Source organism: Pelophylax lessonae, assembly GCF_965119305.1.
Source record: "Pelophylax lessonae genome assembly, chromosome: 2".
Lineage (NCBI taxonomy): Eukaryota > Metazoa > Chordata > Amphibia > Anura > Ranidae > Pelophylax > Pelophylax lessonae.
The window spans coordinates 455,298,825-455,314,555 of NC_138769.1; the positions used below are offsets into that span (position 1 = coordinate 455,298,825).

At 42.4% G+C, this 15,731-nt stretch overlaps 1 protein-coding gene across 3 annotated transcripts in view; it reads left to right on the plus strand.

Moving 5' to 3' along the window:
- Positions 1 to 14,403, plus strand: part of TMEM131 (transmembrane protein 131) — a 483,390-nt gene extending 468,987 nt beyond the window's left edge. Inside the window, exons 36-41 of one of the 3 annotated variants that reach the window (XM_082245264.1) lie at positions 98 to 260; positions 2,826 to 2,944; positions 3,047 to 3,146; positions 3,595 to 3,686; positions 6,262 to 6,422; positions 13,391 to 14,403. In XM_082245264.1, coding sequence (XP_082101390.1) covers positions 98 to 260; positions 2,826 to 2,944; positions 3,047 to 3,146; positions 3,595 to 3,686; positions 6,262 to 6,422; positions 13,391 to 13,684 — 929 coding nt within the window. In that variant the 3' untranslated portion in view covers positions 13,685 to 14,403. Of the gene's footprint in view, positions 1 to 97; positions 261 to 2,825; positions 2,945 to 3,046; positions 3,261 to 3,594; positions 3,687 to 6,261; positions 6,423 to 13,390 lie in introns of those variants that run through there. The other 2 variants (XM_082245263.1, XM_082245262.1) reach the window with 2 other exon arrangements.
- Positions 14,404 to 15,731: the final 1,328 nt, after the last annotated feature.

A 15,731-nucleotide genomic window follows, 5' to 3' on the forward strand; every position in this document is an offset into this window, starting at 1 on the left:
TTATAGCTTGTATTGATATTGTTTACTTGTGTTTGGCAGTGTGGAGCATGTACGTTTATGGTGTACTGTAACATTACTTTCTGTGTTGTGATTACAGCAGTAGATAGCCTTTACAAATTGTCTGTGCAAACCCACAACGCAGATGACTTCTTAAAACAACGTCAGACCTCACCAGCCCCTACTCCCCCTTCACCTCCTCCCGCTGTGGGCTTTGGATTAAGAAGCAGCTACAGCAGCATTGTAAACAGCACAAGCAGTCAGTAAGTGTGAAGACCGGTCATGGGTGAAAACACCAGCCTTCCATTTTATAGTAAATCTGTTACATATTTGTTTTGCTCACACTTTCACAATACTGTAAAAAAGGCAAACTTGGACAGCCTTAACATACTGCTTGTACCCGATTGTATTTATATAGCAATTGCAATATCTTATTTATGGGTGCAATCTCACATCCTGTGCTGCCAGCTGCCATAAGAGTCCCCTGACTCTGGAGCTATTGCAAACCCAGGTATTTATGGGGTGGCCAACTTAAAGCACAGAGCGCTCACACAACATAAAGTACGGTTTTCTCTTTTTGATAATATATACTCTTCTGTGTAGACCAGAGATCTAAAATCTAAATTAAATCAGTTTAGGTTTCAGGCTGTAACACTACAAAATGTGGGATAGTCCTGAGGGATAGTTACCTATGAAAAAAGCTGTACAGAGCATGCACCACACTGGCAGCATACATTGTACAGAGTGCATGTAGCGTGTCACTATACATACTGAAGCATAGACATTAGAATGTTTGCAGTGCAAAATGTTGACCGTATACAGGGCTTTGACAGGTGAACAATATGAAGCTATTGCAGTGAACAGATCTATATGCATAATCCAGGGAGCATGCGATTATGAGGTGTCTGGTAACAGTGTTATAGTAACATTACAGTGTTAATTTCACACACAGGTCATGTTAGGCCCTGTTTATACATACTGTGATAAGCTGCGTTTTACCGCACTGGATAAATGCAGGTCACTGCTAGGGTACACAGAAATCACTTGTTTTCTGTGTGTCCTGTTCACACTGCAATGCAGCCTGGGGGTGCTGTGCAGTGAGCTGCATGCATTTTATTGCAGCGCACAGAAACTAATCGCTTGCCTGTGACGTGATCTGATTTAAGTGTCACTTTGTGACATCCACTGCCCACAAACGGAACTTTGTAATGCCCATTACATCGCCTCCTACGGCCAGAGGACTGCAGCCATAACAGAGAGATGCCTGCAATTTAGTGTTTGGGCAGTGTGAGCAGGCCCTAAATAATTGTTTAACAGCGTGCCAAAATCCAGTCTCCATAAATTTGGTGACTGTTGGCAAAGGATACACCGTTGTTTATTACACAATACACCACTCCAAGGCTACGAAGGTAAATAATGCATATGTGGGGCTTTACAAACATGGAGAGTGACAGTGTAGCACTGTGGCTCTTATAATGATGCAGCTATCGCTTATGAGCCTTAAGCTGTCATTGCCATTCTGTTATTGAAGATAGACTGTTGCTTTCACTGAGGTTTTGTTAAGCCCCTTTTCACACAGGTGGACCGATGAGGTCTGTTTTTTTTTTTTTATTTATTTATTTTTTTTTTAAGGTGGACCTGATCAGACCATCCATTGCTCTCTATGGGTGGTCAGATGTCTGTTGACACCCATCGACATTCAATCCTTTCTGCCAAAAATGGATTGGGGGGTACGTTCCCCATTCATCGATCGGATGGGATCAAATGGCAGGTGTAAACTGACATGTGGTCCACTTACATCTGACCGCTCATAGAGGACAGCGGGCTGTGACTGTGTTGGCTCTGCACAAGCAGAGCCAACATGGACAAGCCATCTGCCTGCTCAGTGGGTATCAGCGGACAGATTTCTAGTTGAGCTGGCGGAGTCACCTCCCCATGTAAAAGTGGCCTTATAAGTTTTAATATAGGCATGTCCAAGCATTCTCCTTAGCAGATGGCACGTCAAAAATACCTTTTGTAAAACTCAAACCTTACACAAATTCTTGCTTAAACTGAAGTATTTTAATGCTACGCAAGCCAATGAGCTAATAATAGAATAACCACATTAGTCTAATTATCGGTTTAGGGACAGATGCACTTTGCTAGTAATATTAACAAGAAAATGGTTTTATTTTTCCATTGGCACAAGTGACTCTTGTTTAACCCCTTCACACCTCCTCCTGGCAGCTCTTTAAATGGGCTTTAATGCAGGGAGGCAGCATAGCTTCCCAATCACATAAATGCTGTCATTGGCTCTCACAGCAGTCGTGTGATCGGGAGCCCATCTGCTTGCTCCCAATCAGAAGCTGTAGGTGACTGTAGTGATGCACACCCCCAGACCACCATAGACCCATATTTGCCATGGCTGGTTGTAAAATCCCGCTCAACATATAAAACCACTTGTGTTACGCGGTCAGGAAGATGTTAATCAGGTAGGACTGATGTTTTTTTTAAAAAATCATAAATCATGATAGTCTATATATGTAATATAAGTATTATTCAGACATGCCTGTAAATCCCATGTTTTCTGAAATTAGAACCAAAATAATCAAAAAATGCTTTGTTTTGTGTAATGTAATACTTGACATTTTTTTCACTCCCCGGGTACTTGTGTGCTTTTTTCCATGTATGCTTATGTACTTTACAAAAATGAGGTGGAAGTTTTATAGTAGATGCATAAAGGGGAGATGGATTTTAAATTCTATAAAAAATAATTTTAACGTGTTTAAAAACACACAAGCAGAACATTGCAGGGTGTGCCAACAATAACAAAGGATCTTTCCTTTCAGTGATTTAAGAAACCCCTCTACTGTCACCAAACACAAGCTGACTAAAGCAGCTTCTTTACCTGGGAGGAATGGCAATCCAACATTTGCTGCTGTTGCTGCTGGATATGACAAGAACCCAGGTAATAAGTCACATTTTAGCTGTACAGCCATGAATACTTTGCCTTCATCATCTTCCATCAAGTCGATCTGTTTACACTGTTTATTTTTCTTTGCCAAAACAGGTGGCAGTGGATTGGCCAAATCATCTGTTGCTAGAAGTGACATCTCTAACAGCATCAGCATGTCCCAAAATGCATCCATTGATAGTGATAACTCTGACAGGTAGGATAAGTTATGTACTGTGTTAGCCCATAAATGGCTGTCCTAACCTAGTCTAAGGTTTGCTTGAATTGAAAATCAATGTGTAATTCGATTTTGAGCTAACAGCATCAAATAAGGGAATCTATTGTATGGCTATTCTTAAATGTGACCAGGTTTGTGTAACAATTGACAAACGATTAATAAGCTTTTATGGTTGTGGAAGAGTACACCTAATATCTCTAAATTTTATTTGTTTACCATAATGCCAGCCACAAAAAAAAAAAAAAAATTGTGTCTAAAAGTTTGTGGTCCCCTGTGCTGTTGACTATAGTGGTTCTTTTTTACTTCAGTGCTGCACTGAAAGAATTAAATGCAGAATCTGGATCATTGCTATGGACAACACCATATCTGAAATATTTTATCTAAATGTGCTTAACCTAATTTAATCATATGCCTGTTTTACTTCCAGCTCTGGCTTGTGGAGCCCAATCAGCAGTCCCAACAGTCCCGACTATTCATTTTCTGCCTTTGGATCTAGCAATACCTTCAATTTAACAGGAGGTCAGTAATCATCCACGTTTAAAGCAGTAGTAAAGTCTTAAGAAAAAAAAAAAGAAAAACTTCCCCATGCAAGTTAGGGGGATAATGTGCTAGTATGCATAGCATATTAGCACATTAAGAAAGAATTGCCTTAAAACGTAGCCCTTCAGCTGTGCACTGTCACTGCTGACAGGGCTTCCATCTTCACCTGGTCTTCCTTCCGAGTTTGTGGGCTCTGGCCATTTGAATGGCAGAGCTGCGATGATGGCACTCTCTTGTATGCACACAGGAGCCACAGTCATGTCACAGCACTCTGGAAGGACGACATACTCGGTATGCCATCCCTTCAAAGCACATGTACTGTTGACGTCACCCACTCAGTAATAGTCAATATCTCCTAAACGGTGCTTTATTATAAGCCTACCTGTAAGTACAAGTCACTAAGCGGTGTTTACTACTACTTTAAGAGTTACAGTTCCTTGCAAAAGTATTCACCCCACTTGACTTTTTACCTATTTTGTTACATTACAGCCTTAAGTTCAGTATTTTGTTAATCTGAATTTTATGTGATGGATCAGAACACAATAGTCTAAGTTGGTGAAGTGAAATGAGAAAAATATATACATAAAACTATTTTTTAGAAATAGAAAACTAGATAAAAGAAAATTGGCATGTGCGTATGTATTCACCCCCTTTGTTATGAAGCCCAAAAAAAGCTCTGGTGCAACCAATTACCTTCAGAAGTCACATAATTAGTGAAATGTTGTCCACCAGTGTGCAATCTAAGTGTCATGATCTGTCATTACATATACACACCTTTTTTGAAAGGCCCCAGATGCTGCAACACCTAAGCAAGAGGCACCACTAACCAAACACTGCCATTAAGACCAAGGAACTCGACAAGCAAGTAAGGGACAATGTTGTTAAGTACAAGTCGGGGTTAGGTTATAAAAAAAAAAAAAAATCCAAATCTTTGATGATCCCCAGGCGCACCATCAATTCTATCATAACCAAATGGAAAGAACATGGCACAACAGCAAACCTGCCAAGAGACGGCCGCCCACCAAAACTCACGGACTGGGTAAGGAGGGCATTAATCAGAGAGGGCAGCACAGAGACCGAAGGTAACCCTGGAGGAGCTGTAGAGTTCCACAGCAGAGACTGGAATATCTGTACATAGGACGACAATAAGCCGTACGCTCCATAGAGTTGGGCTTTTTGGCAGAGTGGCCAGAAGAAAGCCATTACTTTCAGGAAAAAACAAAATGGCATGTTTTGAGTTTGTGAAAAGGCATGTAGGAGACTCCAAAAATGTATGGAGGAAAGTGCTCTGGTCTGATGAGACTAAAATTGAACTTTTCGGCCATCAAAGAAAATGCTATATCTAGCGCAAACCCGACACATCACTCCACCCAAAGAACACCATCCCCTCAGTGAATCATGGTGGTGACAGCATCATGCTGTGGGAATGTTTTTCAGCAGCTGGGACTGGAAAATTGGTCAGAGTTGAGGGAAAGATGGATGGTGGTAAATACAGGGATATTCTTGAGCAAAACCTGTACCACTCTATGTGTGATTTGAGGCTTGGACGGAGGTTCACCTTCCAGCAAGACAATGACCCCAAACACACTGCTAAAGCAACACTTGAGTGTTTTAAGGGGAAACATGTAAATGTAAATGTGTTGGCATTGCCTAGTCAAAGCCCAGACCTCAATCCAATAGAAAATCTGTGGTCAGACTTAAATATTGCTGTTCACAAGTACAAACCATCCAACTTGAAGGATCTGGAACAGTTTTGCAAGGAGGAATGGGCACAAATCCCAGTGGTAAGATGTGGCAAGCTCATAGAGACTTATCCAAAGCGACTTGAAGCTGTGATTGCTGCAAAAGGTGGCTCTACAAAGTAATGACTTTAGTGGGGTGAATAGTTATGCACATTGACTTTTTCTGTTATTTTGTCCTATTTGTTGTTTGCTTCACAATAAAAAAAAAAATCAAAGTTGTGGGCATGTTCTGTAAAATGATGCAAATCCTCAAACAATCTGTTAATTCCAGATTGTGAGGCAACAAAACATGAAGAATGCCAAGGGGGTAAATACTTTTGCAAGGCACTGTATATACAAAGACCCGAGTTGCTGTTTTTAATATACAGTGTATATAGCATTTGACAAGGATGTCTCACCCCCTGGTGTTGAAAGATACAATAAGCGAGCATGTGACATTCATGTTGCCACACCAAACTAAATTTAGTTTTGCGTGAAATGCCCTTTAGGCTTGGCCAACTAGCTGTCTTTGACCCTGGTGGTGGTTTTGCTGAATCTGCTGTATCTATCCTGTACAATTAGGCTTTTGTAGAAGATTTCAGAACTGCTCTGAATATAGTCTTGTGCATGTGTATTTTTCATTATTGTTAACAAATGTAAATGCGGATTTAAAAATAGTTGTGATATATTTAAATCTGCAGAAGGGTGTTGCAGTTTAAAAATGGAATATACATCCCTGTATATGTGCCCTAATGTCTTGAGTGTCTTCTAATGTGTATTGCTCAGCTGCTTTTGTAAATGTAATGCATGTTCTTTTATTGTATCCTTCTCAGAGGTTTTCGGTTCAATCTCATTGCCCCGAAGTACTTACACTCATGATCCCCAAAAGAAGTGGACAGATTTTGAGACAACATCTTCCTTCTGGGATCATCCTGCCACAGATTCTGTGCCGACATGGCCAACAAGCACTGGATCCCCAACCCATGTGACCTCTGTGAGTATGGGTTGGGGGTGTATTTTTAGTTATATCTTGATATAATCTGTTTGGTGGCCAAATCATTAGCAATTTTAGCTATTTTTTCTAGTGACTAAATCTTAACCCTAACTTTCAAGTTTCATGGCAAAATCAGAAGCCTTTGTACAGTCATCTCCTGCACTGCTTGATATAATCACTGATTGGCAGTTGTCTCATGGCCAAGGTTTTCCATATTTCCCTCTTTATATGTTAATCTTGCCAATCGCACAATTTATAATTCACTGTTTTCAGACTAATCAAATTGTTATGGGTATAGTCATTTTTACACTAAAGTGTTTAGAGTGGAGACTATAGTAAATGTCTGCTGAACACCTCTGGTTTTCTAATGAGCACTGCTGACATTACAGGGACACTGTAGCTGGCCACAAAACTATAAATGAGCAATAAGTCTAGCATCCCTAATTCAAGTTGATGAATTCATTGCAATTGCTCATTCTACTCTTGAAGTAGTAAGGGACTTCCACTAAAAGGCAACCTTTCTGTTCGCACAGGATTGGAAGAAATAGTTTTCTTTTGTTGTTTCATTAAATACTTTTTGGCAGACAGGTCATCTCGTAGTTCATCAGTGGATCATATTGCTCCTGACTTGCCACTCAGTAGGCATGCTGGGTAAGGCTCGAGTGCTGAAACTCTTCTACAGTTTCAATCACAAGGTTGCTCAGTGCCACAAATTACAGCTTATGTACACTTTACAAATCATTGTAAATCCTGTATAACATCTAGAGCAGCCTTTCTCAACCTTTTCAAAACATAGGAACCATTAAAATAAATTCTCATGTCTCGGAGAACCCCTGCTAAAAATAAAAAATCTACAACTCCTGACACATTAGTGTGACAGTGGGAAGAATGCTCCTTATTCTTGTCATCATTGGGAAGAATTACCCCCTTACATATAGCTAAAAGGAACAATGGTGTCATTGGGAACTTGATCTGAGAGGCAGAAATTGCCCATTTCTCAAGGAACCCCTAGCAACCTCAGGAGGAACCCTGGTTGAGAAACCCTGATCTAGAGTAATGTAGGCAGCTGGTGTCACATTTTCTTTACAGTACTCTAAATGCTTTAAGAACTAAATGGAAATGCCATTTAGACCTCCATTGTAGGTGGTCTCCTGACAAGACTTAAGTTTCTTTTGGCTTTTTTTCAGTTAGAAAAGACTCCCCTGCAATCACTCTGTTTATAGAATGGCAGATTTAAAAAAAAAATCCTTTGATACCATAATAACTTTTACATATCTGCCTATATTGTTGGACACAGCATGCAAATATTGGAAGATGACATATTTAAACCAAAGAATAAAATTTAAACAAAAATACCATTGCCAGTATTAAATTCTTTACACTACATTCTCCCCTCCCATCTCAAGAGTCATCCTCTCCTTTTTCCATTTTTTCCTGCTTTTTCTTTCCCCCTTTTCAATTTTATTTATTTACTGTTTTTTAAGTAATATTAAAAAAAATAGCTTTTTTAGGGGTGGTTTATATACCTTTAGAGAATTTGTATATATTTTGTTAAATAATTTTCTCTAGCGCTCATTGACAGACGTAGTCCTCGGTGATACACCACCTTCGGGTTATGTTGCCTCCACAGGAGCAGGACTAGACAGGAAATTAAAAAGCTCTGGCCACACCCCAGGGGCAGTCCCAGAGGGTATATCCTCTCTCTCTCTGCCTCAGCAAATCAGTTATTTTCTGTCTAGTTAGGAGTAAGGACCTAGATACCTTGCTGGGATCTTAGGTCCTGGCAAGAATTTTTTCTTAAAGGATTTTTTAGACAGCTTTTTTTCTCCAGTGTTCCTGTGAGATCTTCAAGCAAGAAAGCTGAACTGGGCGACGGGCTGGATGTTGAGATCCGGTGGTCACCCCAGTTCAGCCTACGAGCTCGTGCAGGCCATAGCTCCGCGCTGGGTCGGCCGCGACAAAGTCCCATTAAAGGACTGTCCACGCGAGTTAAACGTCTCGCTGAAACGCCAAAGACCATGAGTCACGGCGTCCGTATCGGTCGACAGCCCTCCCGCCCCGGTGGAGAGGGGTACTGTCAGGAGTTGGTGCCCGCCTGGTTCCGATATGGTGAGTAGTATGTTCCCCCTTTCCCCCTGACGGGTTTTGTGGTGAACGCGGGCCCCTCTCTGTATGGTAAGATAGAGTCCCTTTCTATCCTACAACATGACACAGATCCTCCTACTTTGAGTGTGATTTTATGTGTGCAAAAAGCCAGGAGGCTTGGTTTGGGAGCTAACAATTTAATTGTATACATGTTTTAAAGATGTAATCTGTGGCATTCTGGGAATCTTATGGGTTAAGAATAAGCTACCTACCAGTCAGAAGCCACGGACATGTAGACTGCCTTCCTAATCAGATCTCCAGCTAATTAGCAGGCCTCCCGAACGGCCATGCGGTCCGCCAGGGCCGGTACCGCCAACCACGCCATATCCCCATGCAGAGAGAGTGTTGTGTGCCCTGCAGCACACCGCTATTCAGTACGGGCCGCCGCCATTTTTTTTTGGATCGCACGAGCCGCCATTTTGGCGTAGCCTCGTGTCTCCAGCATGGGGGCGGCCATGTTTGAGGTGATCCAAACACCTCGTGGAGCTTGGGGGAGGCGCCGGAAGGCGTACAGAGGGGCGGAGCCTCCTCCTTTTTTCCTGGGCAGCCAGCCAAAAGACTTCCTGTTTGTCAAGACAGCGCTGTAACCTGTTGCAGTTAAACTCTGAGCATCAAGTGGTGAGCCTGGGGGTCTATCTCTCTCTCTCTCTCGATCGATAGGGATCCCTAGCAGGTAACACTAAGGGGCTTTTGTGGCGCTGGGGGTCGAAAAAAAAAAAAAAAAGTTTTATTTTTGAATTATATTATCCAGGAAGTAACTGGAATTATCATGGACCCTGCCACACATATTCCCCCACCTGTTTCCCTCGAGGGGGCCACGGGACCCGCCGGTGCACAGAGTATAGAGTCATTTACAGCAATTTTGGAGTCTATGGTGGCTCGGGTGGAGGCGGCCTGTCAGGGACGGGGGTCAAGGAAGCGACCCCCGCCTACCCCTATACCATCTGACACCTCTGACTCAGATTCAGAGGTGGTCACGGCAATTGCAGGTTCCTCTGCAAGGGCTGTTATCCCAGGTAAAGCCCCCTCAGACAGTGAGGAGGACGCTTCTTCTCCTGCTATTATTCAGGAAGAAGCATTGGTGGACGCACTAGTTGTGGCAGTGCAGGAAACCTTAAAACTTGAGGCTTTACCGGCAGAGGCAACTGAAACAGAGATTCCTTTTGGTACTAATAAGCCCATCAAGACGATGAAGGCTTTTCCTGTACCTAAATGTTTCGGTAATCAGATTAAAGGAGAATGGGAGCATTCTAAACGTACCTTTACTATTTCCAAGCGTATTGCTAGACGCTATCCGTTTGAGGAATCCATCATTAAGAAATGGACGGTACCACCAGTCGTGGATCCGCCTATTTCCAGGCTGAATAAAGCCACGGTTATTCCAGTGGAGGACACTTCGTCCTTTAAGGATCCGGTGGATCGAAAGATGGAAGCAGAGTCCCACACCATCTTCTCTCTGATAGGGTCAGCTTTTAGACCAGTAATTGTTATTGGTCTAGTTTCCCAGACACTTACGGAATGGGCGAAAATGGTACGCCAAGAACTTAGGGGAAAAGATATTCCCCAGGAGACATCTGATTTGATGGAACATTATACAAGGGCTACAGTTTATCTGTGACGCAGCCTTGGACACTACTCCCTTATTAGGGCATGCATCTAAGACAGCGGTGATCCTCAGACGTGTGCTGTTGTTAAAATGCTGGTCAGCTGACCTAGGTTCCAAAAAGACCTTGACAAATCTCCCCTTTCAGGGGAATCGTCTATTTGGGGCCAACCTAGATGAAATCATTAAGGATGCCACTGGGGGCAAGAGCACTTTTTTGCCACAGGCTGCTAAAGCTAAGGGACCTCGCAACAAGCGAGGACCTTTCTTTACCGCCCATAAAGGGCGCCCGGCTGGTACTAGCGGGAAAGGCAAGACTCCTCCAGGAGGGTTCAAGAAGGGGACCAACCCAGCCAAACCCGAAGCAAAGGAGTACACAGCCTGAAGGTGCGCCCCCACCCTGTTTCAGGGTGGGGGGACGTTTTCACCGGTATTCAGGACATTAGATCGAGCATCAACCACTACTACCGGTGCGATTCTTCCCTTCCAACATTTAAGTACCACAGGAAGCGGTAGTTACCGTTCCCTGAATAGATCTTTTCCTTTACCTTTTCCCAAGATTAGTCCCGATACCTCACAGGAATCGGATCTGGTTGACCAGATAGGCCAAGTAGCCTCTAGTCGGGTGACTTCGGTCCCTGAGGTTCAACCAGAAAAGATCACCTTTCCTGATAACTATCAGGTATCTGATAAATGTGTGGGAACAGAAAACGACCAGACTTTCTCGGATGGTCGGGGCCAGATACCTCTAGGGACGCCTGGTTCAGATTCAATCAGCGCCAGTGGTCCTAGAAATTCTAGGCTGGCCTCCTCAAGCCGGCCTGGCCGACTTGGACATGTTAGTCGTACACGTTCCGTGGGAACTTCGTCTCAGGGAGTGTCTGTGGTCTCAAGGACCAATTTACCATCATGCTTTACAGTCGCTGGGTTTAATGGCCGGGCCATTGAGACCCAAGTACTGAAGGACAGAGGTTTGTCAGCTTCAGTCATTCCTACCCTTATTAAAGCAAGGAAAGCGACTTCCAGCAAAGTCTATTATCACACATGGAAAACTTATATTGCGTGGTGCGAATCTTTAGGATTTCCTCCACGTACCTATTCGGTGTCTCGAATATTGGCCTTTTTGCAACAAGGGGTTGAGCAGAAGCTAGCCTTGAGCACCATCAAGGGTCAAGTTTCAGCATTAGCAATCTTCTTTCAGAAGCCTTTAGCTACCAAATCCTTGGTGCGGAATTTCATCCAGGGGGTGCGGCACCTGGCTCCTCCAGTCCGCGCGCCCTTACCGCCTTGGGATCTTAATTTGGTTTTGTCGGTTCTACAGAAACCTCCCTTTGAAAACATCAGGGAGATTCCCTTGCTTACTTTATCCCAGAAGGTGGCCTTCTTGGTGGCTATTACTTCTGCTCGCAGGGTGTCAGAACTGGCTGCATTATCATGCCAGTCACCATACCTAGTGATTCATAGGGATAAGGTAGTACTTCATCCTAAGCCATCTTTTCTTCCCAAGGTGGTTTCAGATTTTCATCTGAATGAAGATATTGTACTACCTTCCTTGTGTCCTCAGCCCAAGCATCATCGGGAACATGCGTTGCATTCCTTAGATGTGGTTCGGGCAATCAGGGTATACCTGAAAGCTACGGAATCATTCCGTAAGACGGATTCACTTTTTGTGATCACGGATGGCCCCAGAAGGGGTTTGCCTGCATCTGCCGCGACCATTGCCAAATGGATTAGACAAACGGTGGTACAGGCTTATTCTATTAAGGGTCAGAGTCCTCCGTTCCCTGTTAGGGCGCACTCCACTCGAGCGCTCAGTACTTCCTGGGCCTTTCGCCATCAGGCGTCAGTGGTCCATGTATGTAAGGTGGCCACCTGGTCGTCGGTACATACCTTTACAAAGTTCTATAAAATTTATGTGACGGCATCGGCGGATGCCTCATTTGGCCGCAAGGTTTTGCAGGCCGCAATTTGAGGAGACCGGTGGTCTACCTCGAGGGTTTTTTCTGTTTGAAAAAAAAAAAAAAAAAAATTTTTTTCTCTTTTTTTGTTGAGTCTCATCATTAAGGATGAGCATTGTAAACTTCTAGTTGGCACCGGTTGGGCCTTCTAGATTGGGATTTGATTTCCATTTTCCCACCCCTCAGTTGTGATACTGCTCTGGGACGTCCCGAAGGTGGTGTATCACCGAGGACTACGTCTGTCAATGAGCGCTAGAGAAAAATGGATTTTTGTAAAATCTTACCGTAAAATCCTTTTCTCTTAGCTCATTGACAGACGTAGTCCCCGCCCCTCTGTTTTTTGAGTTGGGTTAAAATCTCTAAAGACTGCTTTTTCACATAACTGATTTGCTGAGGCAGAGAGAGAGAGGATATACCCTCTGGGACTGCCCCTGGGGTGTGGCCAGAGCTTTTTAATTTCCTGTCTAGTCCTGCTCCTGTGGAGGCAACATAACCCGAAGGTGGTGTATCACCGAGGACTACGTCTGTCAATGAGCTAAGAGAAAAGGATTTTACGGTAAGATTTTACAAAAATCCATTTTTATATAGTAGTGTGGTGAAGATTGTGGAAACACTGGGGTTGATTTACTAAAACTGGGGAGTGCAAAATCTGGTGCAGCTGTGCATGGTAGCCAGTCCGCTTCTAACATCAGCTTATTCAATCAAGCTTTGCCAAGAAAAAAAAACTGGAAGCTGATTGGTTTTTATGCAAAGCTACACCAGATTTTGTAATCTCCAGTTTTAGTAAATCAACCACTGTGTGACTAAAAGTCTGGCAGCGGATGTCATCTTCTATAAACAATAAAGCCTAAAAAAGGACACAGCTATTCTATTTGCTTAAGCATGTATATCATTATTGAGTAAAGCAAAGACATTAAAAATACCACACAGTTTTGTAGTGTTCATTAGTTTACACAATAAGGTAATCATCCTACTAGTGATGATGAAAATACTTACTTGCATACATGTGATATCTTTGCTAATACATTTTAAAAATAATTACGTAACAAAGCGCTGTACTTTTCATTCTAGTCATTTGCATTTTTTTTCATACTTTTCTTTCATGGGTATCCTGGATATTTAAAATATATATACCTTTCATGGATTTGGGTGGTTAGACAAGCCTCTAATACCTTTTAAGATATTTTAAAAGCAGGTATATTGTAATACTTGTGGTAAAGCCTATTATCTGATGCAGTGTTTTTTGTTTTTTTTTCCTGCAGTCTATCCTTGGCACTGGTAGCCTGTGGTCCACGCCATTCAGCAGTTCCATTTGGTCCAGTAATCCAAACACGTCTCTCCCGTATACTACCGCACCTCCTAACCCATTGCCAGGCATTGATCTGATTGGAGCTGAAAGCACCTGCCCAGCCCCCAACTCTCCTTCAGCTGCTCCCTCTCATAGCCCTGACAGCATGACCGCACAGACATATGATCCATGGAGTATATGGAGCCCAACTATCGGGAGGAGAAGTTCTGATCCTTGGTCCAATTCACATTTTCCACCTGATAAATAAGGATTGAGCTGAAGACCTACAGTCATAATAGGAGTGTTACTGCTGCAATATCTGCCAATCATTTTATGAGGGTACCTTCTGTACCCTTTTCTACCAGTCAATGTCAGTCCTTGGCTTTTTATTTATATATTTTTTATTGCAGGCCCCAAAATTTCGAGCTCCTATATTATTTTTACACCCATGACCTCTCTCACTTTATTCAGATTTGAGTTCTTCTTTAAGACCAAAAAATTGGGCATGGACAAACCTATTCTGTAGAAGAATGTCTACTAAACCTAATATTCAGGATAAGCACGGGTACAAATTACTATCTCATTGTAAATTATTTATTTTTCAAATGACCCATAAAACCATCCCTTATACATATCATACCATGGCCCTTTAAAAGATGTTGTTTTTTCCCATATTTCTCAAGTATTATATTTCTAAGGAAAAAAATTAAAGGCATAAATAGCAGTTGAGGCTATGAACGCAATTTCCTTTTAAATGTAACTGTTTTGTATTCATGAACAAAATGCTAATTGCAGCCAAGAGCTCTGTGAATGCTCATATTGGGTTGCTCAGCGCTTTTTCCCATTCCCTCAATTCTCTAGCACAGTGCATTTTTTTAAATATTAATTTTACATGCTCTTTGTAATATCTTGTGAAAAAAAAAACAGGATTTGATGAGCAAGTCGTACAACTTTGCGTTGTAATTTAAATAAATGAGGCACTTTTTTCACTTTTGGCTCTATTGTGTTTAATGTTTATGTTGAAGTAGTTAGTGTTATTTAATAGCTTAAAGCTGAACTAAAGCCATTGATGGGTTAAAAAAAAAATTACATTCCCGACGCCAGGATTACGAACTGTTACATTTGCCTGTGCTTTCAACCAAACTGCCAAACCATCAAATGGCTTGGGTCATAACTGATCACATGTGCAGCACCATGGCAGTTACGGATCAAACCGAGGCTAAGGCAGCAGCTTCTTGGCTGAAAAGGATAGGAGGGTTTTGTTGTAAGTGAGGTACTAATGGTGCAGGATGTCCACACTCCAACCTTTGCTCATACCAACACTGTTTGTGTCAGAAATACCACAAACTGAGCATGCAACCTAGTTAGGGTTTTCTCTTTGAGCACCTACATCCACAGTGTAACTACATGTTTATTAGTACTTTAGAATTAGAAACATTATTTTCCATTTTAAAAGAAAAATCTCTGGAAAAGCAGCTAAAAATATGATTGAAAACTACACAGACAGGTGACGCACACTTCCAATTAAGCAATTTATCTTGGTGGCTCAGCAATCCAGCTTACCAAGTTGCCTAAATAGACGGTGAATCAGCATTATTACGTCTGTGAATAGGGAGTTGGCTTAGGAAAAGGAATGCTAGACAATGGAATGGCAAATTTAATATACTGTTTAACCAAGGTAGGATGTGTGATAGCTAGTTCACTTTACGAACAGTTTTGCAAGTAAAACAGTAAATGTATGTGTATTTTATGTTTTATATGTCATTATTTGCTTGGACTTCCACCTTGATCATACACAAGTCACAGGGGACCAGTGACACTAATTCATTGGATAGTGCTGAAAATATGCACCGTCACTGTACTAACGACACGGGCAGGGAAGGGGTTAACGTTTGGGGCGATCAAAAGGGTAAATGTAAACCTGGGGAGTGCTTATTAACAGTGGGGGAGGTGCTTTTACTTGGATGAGTGTTCCTGCTTCACAGGATCCATGTCTTCTGTACTCACAGAACGACAGTCTGCCTGGTTTACATAGGCAGACTGTCTTTCTGTCAGAGTAACAAATAATTGTCAGGTTCCGGCAGACTTCAGGTCTGCGGGAACCGCTGATCAGCTCCTACTGTGTAAAATCACAGCTGGAGCGAGCCCCCGGCAGCGTGCGTTCACACCCAATACCTGGAAGTGCAGAATCATGTGTGTATATACAAGATTCTGCACAGAGCGGCCACCCTGTAGCAGTAAATCTGCTATTGGGCGGTTGTAAAGCGGTTAATATACGGTATTTGTGCAGCGGTTGTTTTTTTGTTTTTTTTTAA